At 36.9% G+C, this 20,621-nt stretch overlaps 1 protein-coding gene across 1 annotated transcript in view; it reads right to left on the bottom strand.

The window, feature by feature from the left end:
• Positions 1-14,864, bottom strand: part of jak1 (Janus kinase 1) — a 42,009-nt gene extending 27,145 nt beyond the window's left edge. Inside the window, exons 1-3 of the mRNA XM_037770771.1 lie at positions 14,588-14,864; positions 5,776-5,987; positions 2,969-3,092 (exon numbers count right to left, since the gene is read on the bottom strand). Of these exons, the coding sequence (XP_037626699.1) occupies positions 2,969-3,092; positions 5,776-5,980 (329 nt within the window). The 5' untranslated portion in view covers positions 5,981-5,987; positions 14,588-14,864. The remainder of the gene's footprint in view (positions 1-2,968; positions 3,093-5,775; positions 5,988-14,587) is intronic.
• Positions 14,865-20,621: the final 5,757 nt, after the last annotated feature.

Genomic DNA, 20,621 nt, shown 5'->3' with positions numbered 1-20,621 from the left:
ACAATCCTTTGTGATGATTTGTTTTGCTCTATATGAAAACAATGTGAAGACAGAGGACTTGTGGATAGGTGATGGATGTGCGGTATGTGCTTGAAGGGAGCAGTTAGTCACTGACATTTAACAAATACAACAAATAATCTGTATTTTCTCCTAGTCTATTAGTTCATTTTTGGTAATAAAACCCTACAGGTGTACATACATTAAAGAAGCAGTGGGTAGAAATTGAGCAAATATGATTAAAAAATATATATTTTTATAAAACGGTCACTATATCCTGACAGTAGTGCATGAGACAGGTAATCTGAAAAAAAATTATGTGCTTCTGTGTCCTTGGGTATCCTCTGGTGCTCCTAAAGCATTTGCAAGATTTCACAGACCGGAGGAAAACCACCAATCAGAGCCAAGCTGGAACCTGCCGTCTCTGAGCAGCTGTCAATCACTCGCGAACTCCAATCAAACGGTCAAACTAGGCAACGCTGATCAAATATGAATCAATATTCTGTTACTGTAATGCCTATTTCTCACCCCAAGTATTTTCAGAAATATCTTGTAGTGTACTTTTTAGCTGTAAAATGAGAAAGTTTGTGACCCAGCCGTCAGCCATGTTGAAATCAGATGAGGAAATACCAAGCACCGCCCACCAGCCGGAGCAGGCTAGATTTTTTAAAGCCTGAAACCAGAGCCATGAGGTGGTGCAGAAGTCCAGTTATCCCTTAGAGCACTTGAATTACAATATGCTGAAAAGTTATTATGGAATTTGTGCCCAATGATGCAAAAAACATTCTACCTACTGCAGGTTTAAGGATACAAAATAGGTATTTTTTTCCTAGGTAAATTTCTATAAAAAGGTAAATTGACAAAGTAACCAGCTGCATACAACCGAAGGAGACCTATAGATAGAATGATAGTTTAAATTGTTAAAAATATTTTTTAAGGTGTTAAAGTGTAATTGATTCTGCTTGCGAGTATCCTCAGAAATGGACAAATTACTTTCTAGACTAAATATATACAACACTCGCTATATTCCATTCATTTTCCACCAATTGTTGTGGCACATGTCCTGATGGCAGCAGGATAAACAAAGTAGCCCTGGCATCCACCTTGCTATGTCTTTCATCTCTGTCCGGTGACTCTGCGACATTACCAGGGATGTAGGATATGCATTACCTCTAGTGTATTCACAGTCCACACAGTCTCCTCCAATTTGGACACGGCCCTTTATACCTCCAAAGCATCCTGATCCAAATTGGATCCTTTCAACATGGAGGAACAGCACTTCAAGCAAACACATTTCAACCACTTGAATCCCAGATCTCATCCTTTGGTCACTAGCCAGAGCTCCTGGACCAGAGATGAGGGTTGGAATGTAGATTGACTGGTTAATAAAAAAGTTTTGCCTTCAGGCCCGACTCCCTCATCACTACCAGAGGTACATTATCTACTCACGTGCCAGGTTATACTCTATTTGACATCATCTAAGCAGAGATGCAATCCTGAGATCACCAAACCAAAAACTCCATATTAGGCAGTAGGGCTGCACAATTTATTGCACTTTCACATTTTTTGTGCTACATTCCTGCTAATGTACAAATCTTTACATCAAAATCAGACTTTTTTACCTGAATTCAGTGCATTTTACTCTTCTACTCTGGACTGCAGCCGCAACATTCAGCTAAGTTTTTCACAGGCTGCCGCTGCAGGGTGCGCGCGCAGCAGTATGACGGCTTATCCAAAAGTGAAGCCAAATCATCTTGATCGCCGGCTGGTGGCTGGCTGTTAGTTTAGGAAGCGTTTGATTTGATATGTGGCAGAGTTTTCTATGAGCGGAGCACGCACTGTAAAAGTAAATATCACAGGCGATCATGTTCATTTAATTGTGGGAAGCCAAAATCGTTATCGCGATTTAATCAGATTGATTGTGCAACCCTATTAGGGAGGCTGTTTCTCTTGAACACTCCCTTCCTAGTTTTTTTTTTTTATCCACATGACTATTTAAGTCCCCTGGCAGAACTATAGCGTCCTCAGGAAGCACCCTCTCCAGGAACCGACCCCGACAGTCCAAAAAGGCCAGTTGCAAAAACAACAGTTAAAGCATTCCTTTCTGTGGCACTCTTCTTCTCTGGGATAAGACCAACACATCAGCACACACCAAAGGGCTCGTTCACACTCCCCCATTGGTTCTCTCACCCTGGAAACTTCTGGACAAAGAAAACAGTCCTGTCCCTTTCCAGGAAATTGGCTCCAGAGCCTAAAAGTGAGATCAACTATGGTTCGCTATGGCACATTTGGTATTGCCCCACCTCCCCACCAGAAAGAGACATTCCATATCCCAGGAGCCAGTTTTCATAGTCAGGAGTCAGCATGCCAAATTTCCTGCATTCATCTGCTGATCCCTGAACCTAATCTTGCAGGTTGGGTGTAGGGGCTCGATTGTGGAAGGTGATCCAGTATCAGAAGCCCGGACAAGTTGTGCTTTCCTGAGGTGGCCCTTCCATATACAGGGATCCAGGCTGAACTTTTACATTGGTTCCACTGGTACACCTAACTTTTTCATAAAGGTGCACCAGCACTTAATTTGGGTGCACTCAATTTTTCACTGCACCTTTTGGCGCCGCGATAATACATTTTAAGCATTTTGTCAGTTCCCATAGGCCTACACATTGGTAATTTATGAAGACATTATGTAAATGTTTGTAAACAGCAATAAAGGTGCAGTGCAGGTAAATGTTTTTGTGTCAGATGAGGCCATCTCCGCCAAAGTTGGGTCCGAAGGACGCTGCAAGTAGGGGTCCAATCCCTGATATAGGTCCTTAAATTGTATTAAATAATATTTCCACTATCTTTCAGACTACACTACATTTGAAGAGGTTCAACACGGAAAAACTGGTTGGTTTCAATTTAAGAAATTACTTTATGGAGATAAATGGCAGCTAGAAAATTATAATATTCAACTCTAATGTAGTCTTACCTCATGCGATAGTGCAGCTTCAGACTGGTTTCATCTGTGATCTTGAACTCATAGTTGGGGGGGTACCACGTGCCAGTTGACTCATCATACAGGGCAAATAGGTTATGGCACAAGGGAGAGATTGCTGAGAAGAGAAAAGAGATCAATATTCAGAGCAGTTGTTGGACTGGGAGGGAGGCTGATTTGCAGGCCTGCAGATTTAAGAGCAACAGCAAACAATCGGCTTATAAAACACAATAAACAGAAAGATCTACATGCTCCACTGTATAGATCTCACTTGGTTACACTGTATATTTTTATACATTGGCGTAGAGTAAATGGAGGATACTGGACACTATTTTCATCTTATTCCAGCTAACAGTCGGTTAACCAGTCAGTTAAAAGTACTAATGGTTGTGTAGAGAGGGAGAGATATTTCTTCTAAGAACCCCTAGAGTGGCACTTAGTCTAACTATAATAACTGCTTCATGGCTTTTGAACTGTGGTTGCAATTGATTTGCAGTAGTGTCATGCACTTATGATTGTTTGGAATCTTAACACATTATATTTCAGATGTTGACAGCTGAATGGCAGCACTCAGGCAGTAATGAACGTTCATCTGGACTTGAGAACAGTAATAGACGGGGAGAAGTTCTCCTCTGCAAGAGTGTAGTTTAATATTCTGACATTTAACCCTCGTTGAACAGTTAACTTAACATCGACACATTTCATGAAGTGAATCAGAGAAAAAAGCCACAGGGGCTAAAAAATGACTCATTAAAGACGTTAATGATTTTGTCCAATTGCAACAGAACCAGACATCCAAATGACAGCTTATTACTTGTCATGGTGGCTGGTAGATGAGACAAACCTGATTAAGGGGCTAACTATAATAAATATCTTTGTTATGTTATGTGTTTTTTTTAAAACATTCTTACATGTACCAATCTATGCAAACTCTATAAAGAACATTTTGCGATCACTATGGCCCTGTTCAGACCTGGCATTAACATGCGTCCTGAGTGATCGGATCACAAGTGGACAGCTTTAAGTACGTCTGTTCACAGCTGGCATTAGAATACGTCTCCACATGTGTCTTGAGTGACCACTCTGTGATCCGATCTCACTTCCCCGTTCTATATGCAAATAAACACGTAGTAAACATCAGCTCCGTGTAAAGCAGCGGAACTAAAACACAGACACATCTCCGACAATATCATGACAATGCATGTCTAGTCTGAAAGTCTGTAGATATGTAGCCTATAGATAAGATGTATTTTAATAAAATACAGACAGGATACAGTAGAGCACAGAGGCCGTTTCCATGCTGACAATCGCTCGCGTCTGCCTGTCTTTTCACATGAGGAGCGCAGAGACCTGCGGATCCCAGCAGGATGTCAATTGAGTGGGCGGTCCTTCAATGTGGCCCAGGACACATTTGCGTACACACCACTAAAAGAATGTGGCCATATGTGGCCCAGACCACCTCTGAATGTGGTCTGAGCGATCAGATCTCGATGCGTCTTGAGTGCGTTCACACCTGTACTTATAGCTGTCCACTTGTGATCCGATCACTGAGGACGCATGTTAATACCACGTCTGAACAGGGCCTTAATGTCATCACAGCAGGAATTACAAAGGTTACCCAGGGTTTTATTATCAGGTATACTGTATCACTAAATGCCCAACGTTGAATATGTTGTAATCAGGTTGATTTGTCTTTGGTTCAAGCCAGCTCTAAACTGTATTCTTGTATCTTATCCAACTTCTTGCATTAGTGCTTGACATTCACTATCTCTATTACCCTATTGCCCCTTGAGACAAATTTGCGATTTGTGATATTGGGCTATATAAATAGACTTGACTACCAGCTGTTCACTACTTGTGTTCATATGTCTCTCTCTCTGTGTTTGCTATTAACCTTTGCTACTTGTTATTAGGCTTGTGCCGATTGGCATCGGATCGTTTATCAGCGATTGAAGGGATGACCGATGATTTATTTTCCTATACCAATATTAAGGCAATTTTAACTAACTTACGATCAGAAGATGTTATTAAAATAATATCTAGAATCTGCGCCCTACTGTGCATTAAGAGATGTATCTTCTGGAACATGTCCGCCCGCTGAGTCTCATTTTGACAAATGAATTTGAAATCCTTAATTACAAACCACTTTGCGGTCTCTTTTCGATGAATCTGACACCCCAGGACTCTCCATATACCTGCTCACCAAAACTTTATTTTGACCTCCACAAGAGTAGTTAATGTTATGGATATGATTTTGGATTGGATATTAAAAGTTAAGATAATAATGTTAAACAGAACAGCACAGACACATGGACTTTTAAAAGGGAGCCAATGTTTGAATAGAGGACACATTGCTATTAAATATCTTTTTTGATATTTAAATATTTTAAATAAAATGTTCACACTCTTTCATAAATGTTTATTCGCGTAACTTTAACGGTACTGCTTGTCGAAAGCTTAGAGGTTTGATTAGCTCCGTCAGATGCTGAGCCAAGCCGTCGTTCCCTGGCGATTGGCTCTTCTATTGGTGATCTCAAGTAACCACGATTGGACGATATGAAATAAAAACAGTCGCTCAATCCTACTGGTTATCAATAATTTTAAGCCTAATGCAATGTCATTTAAGAGTGGGGGTCTAAGATGTAAAACTGGTGATTTTGTTATCTCCAATTAATGTGCCACATACTATATTCACAGTAAAATCTACAACACATCCTTCATTGCTATCAATAAACAGAGACTATATGAATAAGCAGAGCAGGCAATGATTTTGCCAACTAGCCAACAGGTCAGATACTCACAGCTTTTCTTGGCAGCATCCACACAGAGCTCCAACGCGGTGTAGCAGCCTTTGAAGTACTCTAGCTGGTGCACCTCCGGTGTGTAAAAGTGGATCTCCAGGCCCCGAGTGGAAGTAGGAGAAGAGGAGAGTTGGGTCCTCTTACTGGACCTCCTCATCTTCCCACAGAGTTGCCGGCTCAACTCCATCACCCACAGAGTTGGCATTCAGACACTGGAGAAAAGGAAAAAGAGAAATGGGGAAGACAGTGGGGATGTTAGATTAAACCTTTTGTCCTTCATATTGTGTACACCAATGTAAGCTTTGTATTTAATTCAATTCAGGATAGATGAGACAAATGAGAAAACACACAAGCAGTAAACAACCTAATTAAATTTTCTCTTACACACAACTTACTATATTTTGATGGTCAGTGAAATGGTAAATAAACATACACCCTATTTTACAAGTAATTGCTTCTAAGTAGTACTAATATCATTAACTACCTTACATTTGCAATGAAAGACTTATGGCTTTAATTAAACATATCAAGAGCTTTTGATACAAAGTTCACCAGAATGAGTGTACTTCTGTTAGCTTGTCCCACCCTTTTATTATTATCGACACAGGGTGACCACTGCATATTTAACATAGCCAATCAAGCGTGTTAAAGGTGTATGCCCGTGTGTGTGTTACAGTAAAACAAAAGTATTATACTGATTGTGAGCTCAGCAGAGAGTTCAATGACTCATACTAATACAGCGCAGAGCCCCAACACACAAAAGCACAGGACACAGTGATGTGTCACTACAAGTGCGAGTGACATGACGTCACCCTCTCCACTGAGCTGGTGACATCAACATGGAGGACAGATCGTTGCTGCGCAGGGGCTGCGAGGAGTCTGGGTTTCACTACGGGATGAGTCTAATAGCCTGTCACCGGCTGCACAGCAAAAGCAGCATGTCAACAGCAGCAGCTGTGAGTCCTTGTGTTGACAGTAGTTACAGCTAAATACACCAACTAGAAACACATAAGCGTATATAAACAAACATAAAAAGAGGAGAGAAAAAAGGGGAGAAGGAGATAAAGACAGGTAGACTGCACAGTAACAGACTGATGAGCGTTTGTTCATCTGTTTTATCACCGTCATTTCCTGTCCGTCGTAACTCCTGTTAACTTCATAATAAGCTGACAAATAACTTCCATTAAATTATTGTACCTTGGACAGAGAATTACTCTACCCTGCTTAACTCATTCTGTTTCACACTGACCTTAAACTGATCATATTTAAATCAACTGACAAGCTAAGCTTGTTTTTATACATTTTTTTTTGTATTGTGATGTGTGCCAATTCTCAAACATAACCACAAAGTCGTTAGCCTGGCTGGTGAGCTATGTTCTCACAGTCATCATTGCTCTTCATTGTCATATATTACAGCTGAATTTCGTGAGAAGAGATTTTCAAATGAGTCATCTGTCTGCCATTTACAACGAGTGAGTGACTCAGTCAGTGTGTTGGTTTCCCTCGTTCATCCTCTTTCTAACTAAATTCAACTTCATACTTCTGAACAGTTGGTCTGTGAACCCGGACGCCAAATTTGGGTCTGAAAGGTGTTAACACAAAAGATGTGTCTATACATGTGGCAATATTGAACTGATGACAGTTTTGCTAGAGTTTTGCAATCATTAAACCACATTTTTCCTGTCATGTCTACTTCAGATAAAAAAAGATGTTGACAGTTCTTCCTATTCCCCCTCAACGACGCCACCCTGCCTTGTCTGAATGCCTTTGTTTTAAAGACGATAAAATGACTGGGACTATTGTTTCTGCCAAACAAACACAAGACCTTGGAGCGGCTTACAATGCAACTATAGACAGCTAATCCTGACAGGTGTGTAGGTGATTCAGGTGTGGGGAAAATAAAGTCTGCATAAAAGACTACCTCCATACACATCCACGTTTTCTATAGAAAGAAAGTATCAAATACTGCTTTAGGGCACCAATGATTACTTTTATTATTGATTAATCGGGCCATTATTTTCTAGAATAATCAATTAATTGTTTGGTGCATAATATGTAAAGAAAAACAATGTGCATCGTGAAGCTGGAACCAGAACATTTCTTCCATTATTTCTTTAAAAATTACCTTAATGATTAAGCAATTATCAAAATTGTTGGTAGTTAATGTTCTGTTGATAAACAAATTGATTAATCATCTGATTGTTTCAGATCTTTGCTGTATATTTTCGAAACATGCAAATCACTAAACTAAAACTTAAATCTTCAGTCTAGGAACGTTTTACAGGTTTCTGTAGCTTGGGTGGACTGGACGTCTTATTAACGCATACTACACCAACAAACAAATAAGCTCTTCTGCATCACTTGCATCAATTTAGAGTTCCCCCTGCCTATTTACGTCCAAGGTAGGTAGCCCATCTGTAGATTGAGATAAAAACAAAACCTGACCACAAGCATCATGACCACAAAGTGCTGCTGAAGAACAACAACAAGAAAGTGAAAGTGAAATAAAATGAGCCTCCTTTCCCCCTGAAAACCTTCTCCTATTGATTCAACACTTCCTGTAGATAATTTTCACAGTAAAACCCTTCCAGCAAAGACAATGTGTCTGACTTTTATTGTGTCAAAGGGAAACTCTGGCTGACAACTTATCATAGGTTTCTCAGGTGTCCATTGAGATTTTATTTAGGGTCAAATAATCCTAGTTTTTCCCATACAGTGGCTGCTAATTTGAAGAGCTGCAGACAGTGATCATTTGGTTATACAAACTGAGCACTGAGACAAATAATCAAGGTAAGCAATGATGATCCTGTTCCATTAACAGGGTTATAAAGCAAGGCTACATATGCTATCAAGTTCAAAAGAAGCAACGACAAACAAGCTAACAGTCAGCTTCTCATATTGTCAAAGGAGTCAAAAATGTCCAGCAGAAAGAACTGTGCACTATTCGAAACAATGACACATCACAAAATGGCAAGAGAAACTGAAAAATACATCTACATCAGTCTTTAGACTGACTGCAACAACTATTCATTCCAACACAGTTGACTGCAAAGGCTATTAGCAAACTGGCCATGTCTTATCCCTAATTACAAACTCATTAATGACAATTTTTGCTTTTGATAAGTAGTGCATCGGACTGTATTTACCATTGCCATTTGGTAGCCAAATTCTCTCTACCTTACGTTTTGGAAAAGACACATTGTGCATACATCACAACATTAGCCTACATTAAATTACATTTATTTAGCTGGCACTTTCATCCACAGTGACTTACAATAAGTGCATTCAACCACATGGGTACAACCCCAAAAAGTGCAAGAATAATTCACATGAACTTCATCAAATATGCAGATCTATTTAAAGTCCTCCATTTAGAGACACTAGGAGTTAGAGAAAGAGATTTTTAAATAATAACAATCATTTTTATTAAATTCATAACATTGTCACTACAATCACATTGTATTAAAAACTGTCCGAAAGTAAACCTAGCCAATTATCGTTGATTTACAGTTTAGTTTAAGCATTGGATAACGTTCAGTTCTACTCAATTAAACAAGAGAACAGAGTAGAACTCAGGAGCAATGGCAGATGCTTGTAGGTAATATCCACAGACCATTTCTTTTACATCCACCCATACATGAATGAAAGTCGACAAGTGTTAAAATAAATCCTTAAAGCTTTATTCAAACAATAATGCTAACCCTCAAAAATGCTGCTCTTGCTCGCGCTCTGCCGGTCGTTACTCAACAAGAAGCCAAATTTTGGTATCAACAAAAAGGGCTGTAGCCAATCACGGCTGACAAAATGCCAAAATTGGAGAGAGCATTCCTCATTAAACATTTTGACATCCTTCTGCCCTCATGTTTGAGATGATGATTCTAATAATAAGTGTAGTTTACACACTGAATGAATTGTACTTAACTAGGAATGAGTTACAATAAATGATGGAGTAAAGGTAAGGCGTTTACGTTTGTTTACTTTCAGACACAAGGAGAATGCTTAGGCTATCTACTGTTACTACCAAAACATCAACTGGTACTTGTCATTTATGGGTTTTTTTGCATGACACTTATTATTTTAAGTACAGCCAGTCTCCTTCTGGATCTTATGTTTTGTGTACTTTTTCAATCAGTTTCTGGGATTTTTGTCTGTAATATGGCTACATTGCTGCGCTTAAATAATGTAATGAAATCAGTGCTGGAAAGTATTTTTTCTGAAGTACTGTTATTTAGTATAATTTTAAGGTACTTGTGCTTAACTTGAATATTTCTATTTTATGCTGCTTTATACTTCTACTTCACTACATTACTGAGGAAAATATTGTATTTTTTACTCCATTACATTTGTTTGACAGCTGTAGATACTAGTTACTTTGCAGATTCAGATTGGTAACACAAAATATAATTAACAAATCAATTATGATGTATTATTATAGATTAAGCAAGCCGGCAGTATATAAGTTTGTTCAAATTAGCCCCACCGTTACCAGCTGCAACATTAAAGTGATGCTCACACACAAATGCATCAATAGTTATAATGCATTATATAATATACTATATCATATAGTATTCTGAAATGGACCAGTCTGCATAGCCTACTTTAGCCTATACTTTGATTTTAATACTTTTGTACTTACCGAAGTCAAATTTTAATTGATTTTGCATTACTACTTTGATTTAAGTAAATGATCTGAGAGTACTTCTTCCACCACTGAATAAAAGTGATCAGTGCTTGGCTGCTACACTGTTGCTTGTGTGCATGCCGACCTAGGACATCCATCTAAATGTCTGAGCATTAATAAATAAGTTGAATTAGTGCACTATCCCACCAGGGATTTTCTGTACCTGTTTTTGATTAATCAGCACCTATATAAACATACTGACGTTAAGTGTGTACATTCATTATCACTGCATTATTGGTATACCTCTGTTGATTGGTCAAAGTCTGGAAGATACAGCCATTCATAAACTGAAACTATTTTTATAGGATGTTCATTAAATTGGCTCAATTGTACAATGCAGCAAAACATAAACTATAACAAAAGCCTGAATAAGTGCTTTGATGGTTAGGAATCATCATTATGAGTTCTTCCTTATTGATTCCCTGCATGCACTTCTTGAGTTTTCAAGGTAAAAAATCGAATTCAGTGCCATATTCTATAAACATTTTACACTTTAACCAGATATAATTTAATTTCACCATAACCATCATACAATAATTTAGATATTAACTTGCAGCAAAGCATTGGTTCTGAATTAAGACTTCTAGTGTTGTGACACCATCAACAACTAATTTCACTGACTGACCGACTTAAAACCAGAACAGTAGAAACTAATCAGTGGAATTGACTAGTGAAATGTTATATTAAACAGTTGTTTAAGTAGGTACCGTCAATTCAGAGTAGGTATCGTCAATTCAATATGTTATGCCCCTGAATTTTATAAATTAGTGAAGGGGGACTGTGCTTAAAACACACAATGCTGTAATTTGGATGGGCAGGAAATGAAAAAAAATACAATTTTCTTCGTTACAGTTTTCATTACATTTCAGCAAAATGTGCTACACCATGTCTCACTTTTTGAAAGCTCGAAAAACAATGTGCCTGAAGTGAAAATACAGTAGGCACACTGTAGGCTGGTAAAGCAACAACGTCACAGAGGCCACTTGGTTATGACAGGAAAAGATCAAATAAGTGATAAATGTCGTGCTCTTTGATGTTAAATATCATGTTATAATGGAGAATACCAAAAGGTGGGCCTATTTATTTTATTCAACTGAAATAAACCTCAAAAGCGTTAAAATGAAGAAGATCAAACTACTGAAAATGCTCAAATTTGATCACTATCCCACATCAAAGTACATTAAAAAAGTCAGATTCTCGTAAATCTAAATTTACACCAGTCCAGTTTAACTATAATTTCAGTTTAACATTTAGCATTTTAAATGTCAATTCCCTTGACTAATTTTACATTAGCCAAAGCCTACGATTGAGTGGAAAATTACCCTTCACAAATAGCCTACGTAAACTTGATATCAAAGTTCATTGGGTGAAAAAAGTCATTTTGATCAAGTGTTCATAGTCAAAATAAAATAGCATCTGCAATTGAGCAATTAAGCCTGCCACTTGTTCATTCTGATATCAATAAAATGCCGAAGAAATGAAACTGTGTGGTTCATGTGCTGACAGTTCAAGTTCCTGCAAAAAAATCCACCTTCTGTCACTGTTAAAAATGACATTTTAGTTGTTTACAAATATAAAAAAGGTACAAATTGATATTACATAAACAACAAAAAATGTGATGGAGGGGTGAAAAAAAAAACCTCAGAGGGGCTTGATCAGGGCACACATAATTATTTTTTAAAAAAAAGAGAGAAAAAATATTTAAAGAATGGTAAAGAGAGAGAGAAGAAGATAAAAAGAAAAATATATTACACACACTAGCAAACATCCATATATGCAAGTAGACAAAGTGATGAAATAGAATTCTCATTATTATATCATGAATAAAAACTCATTATTGATAATCAATTTACAGAAATAATCCATGAGGAAAAGTTTGAGGAGATAAAAAACTAACCTTTAATGGCTTTCTTAAATTGTTTTGGTGCCAACTTTAAAATATGAGATGGTAGAGCGTTCCATATGACTGAACCTCGGTAAATTAGACCAAACTCTGACTGACATGTTCGAAACATAGGAGGTCTGAATTTGTAGTTATTTCGAGTAAAATAATTGTGGAATTGTTGATTACAGGAATACTGTTCATGGAAATATTAACACCCCTACTTTTTAATGTGTGTGTGTGTGTGTGTGTGTGTGTGTGTGTGTGTGTAAGGAAGGGGCACCTACTTTTGTCAACCTCAAATGTGTGAAACCACTTACCCATCGTTGACAGGATTTTGCACAATATATTTGCATTACAGGTTTTCATTATCAATGCATCTTTGACTATTTTTTTAATTAATCAATTAATTGTCTGGTCTATAAAATGTCAAGAATTTGTGGAAAAGGCCTTTCACAAGTCCAAGGTGACGTCTTCTAAATGTCTTGTTTAGTCAAACCACCAATCAAAAACCCAATAGATGAGCAGGTTACTATCACAGAGGAGTAAGAAAACCAGGAAATGTTCACATTTGAGAAGATGGAAAGTGAATTTTTGCCAGGTTTGCCTGAAAAATTACTTAAATATTGAATCAAAATCATTGCCTTTTAATTTTATGTCTATGGACTAAAGGATTAAGTCGTCAGTAATCGTCACATCTCAGGTGTGGGACACCAAAGTGACACCTATGATCATCCTCTTCCTGTTCTGTTAACAGAATAAAATCTTAAGCTGTTTATTTAAGTCCATCTTTGCAGTGTTGGTCCATGGGGTTCCCCCTGGTCCGAGATAAAACTAACAATAGGTTTCACAATGAAGAGTATAGACGGCTGGCTATCACATAAAGACATTTCACTACCAACAATCAAAAACCCAATAATAGTAGTAGATGTGCAGTTTTCAATCACAGAGGAGTATGAAAACCAGGAAATGTTCACATTTGAGAAGATTGAACCAGTGAATCTTTGCCTGAACACTTACTTAAATAATGAATCACTTTAATTGTATGTCAATGGACTAAAGGATTAAGTCGTCACATCTCAGGTGTGGGACACCAAAGTGACATCTATTATCATCCTCTTCCTGTTCTGTTAAAGGGTTAAATTCCAGTTAACAGAATCAAATCTAAGCTGTTTAATTAAATCCATCTTTTCCAGTGTTGTGTGTCCATGTGGTTCCCCCTTGGTCCAAGATAAAACTAACAATTGGTTTCACTTTTATTTTTACAACCTATAAGCACAAAAAAAAATATAGACAGCTGGCTATTTCATAAAGACATTTAACTACCAACAATCAAAAACCCAATAGTAGTAGGAGATGTGCTGTTTGCATTCACAGAGGAGTAAGAAAACTAGGAAATGTTCACATTTGAGAAGATTGAACAATGAATCTTTGCCAGATTTGCCTGAAAAATCAATCAAATAATGAATCACTTTAATTGTATGTCAATGGATTAAAAGATTAAGTCGTGGGTGTGTGACACCAAAGTGACACCTAAAATCATCCTCTTCCTTCTGTGGGTTAAATTCCAGTTAACAGAATCAAATCTAAGCAGTTTATTTAAAATCCATCTTGTGTGTCCATGTGGTTCCCCTTTGGAAAATTTACAATTGGTTTCACTTTTCTTTTACATCATATAAGCACAATGAAAGAATATATAGACTGGCAGGCTGGGTATTTTTTATAAAGACATTTCTCCTTTTCTCAACTTAGAGTATTGACAGTTTGGTGGACAAAATCCAATAAACTTCACTCCAATAATAGAATATCCTTTAAAAACACAGACTGCCTTTTGACCATCTTTAAATCTAATATTTGTCTTGAGATAGTGTCAAACTTTTTTTTATTCAATAGTATAGGCCCTAGTTGATGTGATGGTTGTATCACATAACATCTTACTAGTATCTTGTCCTCACTCTGTTGCCTGTCTATCCATAACATGCTTCATTACATTGTAATCAGTGTCTATCAGCCCTGCAGCTATAGATCTATGTAGCCTGTACAGCATTGAACATGGATGTCGTCTCGCTGCTATCATGCCGAGCTTGTTAGCTATCCAGTTAACTTTGATGGTCAAAGAACAACAACAGCTGGATTTTTCCTCGCTTGACAACAACGGGGAAAGATGACAAACAAGCTGGTGTGTTAAATGAACCAGAAGACAGACGGTTATCTCGATGGGAACATTTAATAAAAGCTTATTTACTCACCTCAGGAGCTTCGCCAGACAGCTGGCAAGTTACTTCCGTTTCGTTTTTAGTACATCAAGACGCTTCGACCGAGTTGTAGCTCCTCTACAGACGCGTTTTTAAGTCTATTTGTCGGCTATTTGATTCCCAAGCTTCTCGAGGAAAATGTCCAGTATCCAGAGGGAGAGAAACAGTAGGTTAAATCCACGTAATTTGTTGATGAATAGCAGCTTTAGACAGAGACGCAGTCTCCTCTGTTCTCTCGCTAACCCTTCCTGACAACGAGCTGCCCACTTCCCGAAAACAACGCAATGGCCTTCTGTAGAACTCGGCAGCTGATTGGCTGTTGAGCCCGTCACTCAGGATGACGACATTAACCCTTTGCTGGATTCAGGCTAGACCAGGGGTCAGCAGCCTTTACTATCAAAAGAGCCATTTTAGGCAAGAAATAAATAAATAAATCTGTTTGGAGCCTCAAAACATTTGAGCATTGTGCTGAAGGTAACACAGCTTATCGTCTAAGTATAGACTATAAACTGTAGTATATATGTCTAATGCAGTGAGGGCCAAAGTGCAAATGTACTATGGAGTATTAGGGCCACATTGAGGGAAAAAAAAGAGATATCCAGAATAAAGTCATAATATTACGAGAAATAAGTCGTAATGTTACGAGAATATGGAGATTTACATCTGGACGTTGATGGCTGTTCTTTCTCCCCATCCTCGGAAGTCCTCAACCTGGGTGTTTGTTTACATTTTCATTTTTATTTATCACGACGGAGTGTTAGGGCCACATTGAGGAGAAAAAAAAAATCTGAGATTTCGAGAATAAAGACACAAGTTTATGAGAAAAAAAGCTGTAATATTAGGAGAATAAAATCATAAGTTTAAGAGAAAAGTCAGTATTATTAAGTAGAAATTTAATGTGTTATTTTCTTTTTTTCTCGTACAGTTATGACTTTATTCTCGTAATATTACACCTTTTTCTCGTAATATTATGACTTTTTTCTCATAATATTATGACTTTTTTTCTTGTAATATCATGACTTTATTCTGGAAATTTTTCCCTCGATGTGGTCCTAATACTCCATAGTACATTTGCATTTGGGCCCTCACTGCATTAGACTTATATACTACATACTTAGACTATAAGCTGTGTTACCTTCATCACAATGCTCAAATGTTTTACGGCTCCAGACAGATTTCTTTTATTATTTTGCCTAAAATGGCTCTTTTGATAGTAAAGGTTGCCGTCTCCTGGGCTAGACCAATACAGGGGCTAGATATGTCAGTGTCTGTGTGTTTTTACTTGTGTTACTCATGTTGTGGGCACTGAAAAGTATTCCCACACTCTGACTCAAATCATTGATACAAGAAGCTCAAATCTGTGGAAAATGAGTTTGTTGTTCACAATAGATTACACATTCTCATTCGTTCAAGCAAATTGCACTAGTTTTGGCACATACTGTATGTGCAAAAGAATCAGTACAATTGTCTTCAATTTGCACAATAACCACTTGCATATATCTTGCTGATCAAAACTGATGAGTTGATTCTCAGTGAAATTGTCGTCCTCTTCACAACTTCTATAAACATTCTTTCATTTGTTTGAGCCATCGCATGCGAAATGATCCATTCAATTATCGAAATCTATGTATCTATGTATATTCCATAAATATCTATGACATAGTGTTACGTACTGTGAGGAGGTACAATTATTATTTATTTTTTTACTGAGCTACAGCAGGTTCTTTCATCGTCTCAAAGGTAAATTTTGGTGAGCACATTGTTAAACAAATATATTTACTTTATAAACACATATATACATATCGTGTTTCTGTGTTCTTCAGTATTATAGAGTATCGACTTTTCCCAGTAAACTTTGACTCACTGTTGAAATGGGAATCTAAAAAGCTCATTGCGATACAAAACAGCATTCAGCTAGAGAAGACTGACATGCTTGTATAGTACAGTGAGCAGTCAATGTCAACAAAAAGTAGAACAAAACAGAGATTTGCATATAAGAAACATTTCCAGGTTTGCGTGCCATTGTGAACAAAACATGTAAACATTTTGACCAGTACGGCTCACACAATGACAAAGCAACCTTTCATTTTGGTGGCATTGACCAACTTACTGACACAGTGACTAGCTTTTGAAGTGTTTTGGATGAGTAACTATTTTTTCCAAACATGCAATACAGTTTTGATTTCCCATCAAACAATTGTGGCAATTGCACTTACTCAACCCCCAACTACAAAGAGGCACCATTCAACAAATACATTAACAAACTGAAGTCCTCATTACCACCCCTCCACACCACACCACCCACCCACCCATAGCTTTACAGGATACAAAATCCATTCAGGTGAAGGACGGAAAAACATAGGCTAACCAAATAATTGTATTGATTACTCAAACAAAGTGAAAGGGAAAAAAAAATAAAAAAATAAAAAAAATTAATAATAATAAAAATAAAAATAATAATAATAATAATAATAATAATAATAATAATAATAATAATAATAATAATAGTAATAATAAAATTTAAAAAATTTAAAAAATTAAAAAATAAGATAAGATAAGATAAGATAAAATACAGGGTAGGAAGGATTGCTCACTACTGTAATGGGACATTTATGGGTTCAACCCTACTCTTTATCTAGGGGTCTCGCAAGGAGTGAATTGAAAGCTATTACTACATAGGCTTTGTTTGGCAAGAGACCACAGGATTCCTTTGATACAAAACCAGAGAGTGCACACACTGGGTCATGTCTCATCCAGAAGGTGGAGAGATTCGGACACAGCCAGAACATTAGAGCATTAAGTCCGCTGGCCGGCCTCTACACCGAAGACATAACGAGTCAATGTTTGGATAAAGCTTTGCCAGTCTAGCATTAGTCATATGAGCTCTGTGTACCACTTTTTCAATCTTGAACACCTACAGTATATGCACTGGTGAAATGTAACTAAGGACATTTACTCAAGCACTTTAGTTAAGTACAAACTCAAGGTACTTATAATTGAGTATTTCCATTTTATGCAACTTTATGCTTTTTACTCCAATACATTTGTCTGACAGCTTTAGTCACTAGTTACTTTTAAGATTACAATTTTTCAAACCCTTCTTGTCCAGTGAAAACCACGTATCTCCAAATTTAGTGAATTTTGAATGTCAATTTTTCCAATAAACTGAAGAATTAAGTGTTTCTTTATTGGATGAGAAAATTATCCTACTTCCTGATCTAAATAAACTATTTAAAACCCCTCTTGGATCAGCTAGAAAATGCATCTTCACAAAGCTGTAAACATGTCTGTTTTTCTTAGCTCATGAAAAGTTGACTTTTTAGAGATACGTGTTTCTAACAGGACAGCGACTCTACAATCATATGATGATCTTATAGAATATGATGCATTGCTGTAGATTAATCTATCCAACAGTATATAAAGGAGTTAATATAAGCACAACCTTCAATTTCTACTGCAGTAAAATGCAACATACTAGGGCTGTCAATCGATTAAAATATTTTATCGTGATTAATCGCAAATTAATCACACATTTTTTCATCACAGAGTATTTAATACTCTTATCAACATATGAGTGAGCAAATATGCTGCTTTCTGCTTATGTATATATTTATTATTGGAAATCAATTAACAACACAAAACAATGAAAAATATTATTCAGAAACCTTCACAGGTACTGCATTTAGCATAAAAAATATGCTCAAATCATAACATGGCAAACTGCAGCCCAACAGACAACAACAGCTGTCAGTGTGTCAGTGTGCTGACTTGACTATGACTTGCCCAGAACTGCATGTGATCATCATAAAGTGGGCATGTCTGACGTATCTGTCATGACTCGTGGGTACCCATAGAACCCATTTTTGTTCACATATCTTGAGGTCAGAGGTCAAGGGACCCCTTTGAAAATAACCAGTTTGGAGAGTTGTTTAGCCTCCTTTGTAACCAAGCTAGTAGGCTATGACATGGTTGGTACCGATGGAGTCCTTAGGTTTTCTAGTTTTATATGATACCAGTATTTTCACTCTAGCTTTAAAACTGAGCCCCCTACAACCTCTAAAAGAACGATTGCGTTAATGTGTTAAAGAAATTAGTGGCGTTAAAACTATTTTTTTTTTTTATTATCGCGTTAACTTTGACAGCCCTACAACCTATACATTAATGCAGCAGTAATATTAATCCAAAAGCATCATCTATACTAATAAAACACTGTCAGGAACCATTTTTCTGCAGAATGAATACTTTTACATTTGATACTTTGCTGGTTTTGAAATGTTGCTGAAAATAGGCTAGTTATATACTTTCAAGCTTTTGTATGCAGGACTTTTAAGAATGTGTGCTCATGGGGGATCTCTTGTTGGGTCTCTAAATTATAGAGTACGGTCTAGACCTGCTCTATATGAAAAGCATCTTGATAACTTCTGTTATGATTTGACGTTATGTAAAAAATGAATTGAACTGAAATAAATTGAATTGCATTTTACTTGTAGTGGAGTACTGAACCACAGTGTGGTATTGTTGACTTAAGTACAGGATCTGAATACTTCTTCCATCAAGGACTTTTCACACTCACAGACTTCCCTGTTGTGCACACCTTCTGAACACTGTAGCAGGGAGTGTATCATTCATCTTTGCCATTCTGTGGGTTGCAAAAATGTACGTAGTTCCCTCTAGGTCTTTTCTTGAGCCATCTCAAACATCTATGTGATTGTGTTTCCAAAAAACCTGACAACATGTAGTCATAGTCTATGTTTGCAATAACACGGCAAGAGCTCTGTCTCATGCAAATTTGCATAACTGCCTGTTTGGATGTGGCTGTTTACTGGAAACTGTGTGCGAGCATTCCAGTGGTGAGGCATTGCCAATATCCTAAATGTGTTGTGTACCACTTTTCATGTCTTGCATCACGAGATTCTGTTGCATATCATGTAACCTATCAGTTTTTGCTTTTAAAGGGACATTTTTAACAAAGAGGAAATCAAGAGTGTTGGACAAATAACTGAAGGAAGTGTGTGAACGACTGATTCTCTCCTCAAAACTGGGAGTCAGCAGACTCTCTGGGTGATGTCACCACACAATAAATAATGGAGTTTCCCCACTGACGACTGCATAATAAAGATCAAACACAGACAAAGTGTAGGCTGTATGTTAACATATACAGTAAACTGTACACATATATATATATATATATATATATATATATAAAAAACAAAGCTTAGTTATTTACATAATTTTTGGGTAACACTTTACTTTAACTCCCCCTATTTAGCATATATAAGTATATAAACATTTAGTAAATGGTTTAGAACACACTATAATGTTTTTGTATGCAGCTATGACATTTTAAAGTATTTATTAATGTACAATATTTGTCAGCAATTATATCTTCTCCTTTGCCTCCACTTATGCATGCCCACAGGAGGAGTTATAGTTGTTGACAAATACATTAATAAACATATATCTGCTTACAACTACGTTAAAAGTTGTTATTAACCTTGTATGAAATTTTTACATGCTTATATATATGCTCACCCTTTTTCCTCACATCTGTCCTCGATATGCAGTGGTCAGTGTCAACAACAGTTCCTCTCAAGCTGTTGTTGGACACCAAATTTCATGTTGAATAGACAGGGATTACAGGGATAGATTTTGTCTATTTGCATAGATTTCTCCCAAATTCACCAAAAGTTAACATTAGATAATGCTCATTTGCATATTTAAACATCAAATTTCAGAAAACTTGTAAAACAAAAATAATTGTTTTAATGTAAGAAATCAACTGGGGAAATGTCATGGTGATATCTATTAGTTAATTGTTTTTACCCTATTCAACTCTAGTGTATTGCAAAATGTATGGAATTTTACAATAGCCTACATATCTTCAAAGACTGTTTTCTCAAAATTAGTCAGAAATCCCCACTTCAGTATCACTTACATTCACCAAACTTTCCAGTTTCCTCTCTATCTATATTCTGAAGGTTTATACAGAGGGGATTGTTCATTTATCATTCATAGCCTGATTTATAGA

The sequence above is a fragment of the Sebastes umbrosus genome, chromosome 5 (genome assembly GCF_015220745.1).
Source record: "Sebastes umbrosus isolate fSebUmb1 chromosome 5, fSebUmb1.pri, whole genome shotgun sequence".
Classification (NCBI taxonomy): domain Eukaryota; kingdom Metazoa; phylum Chordata; class Actinopteri; order Perciformes; family Sebastidae; genus Sebastes; species Sebastes umbrosus.
This window is presented reverse-complemented; position numbering and strand designations above follow the sequence as displayed.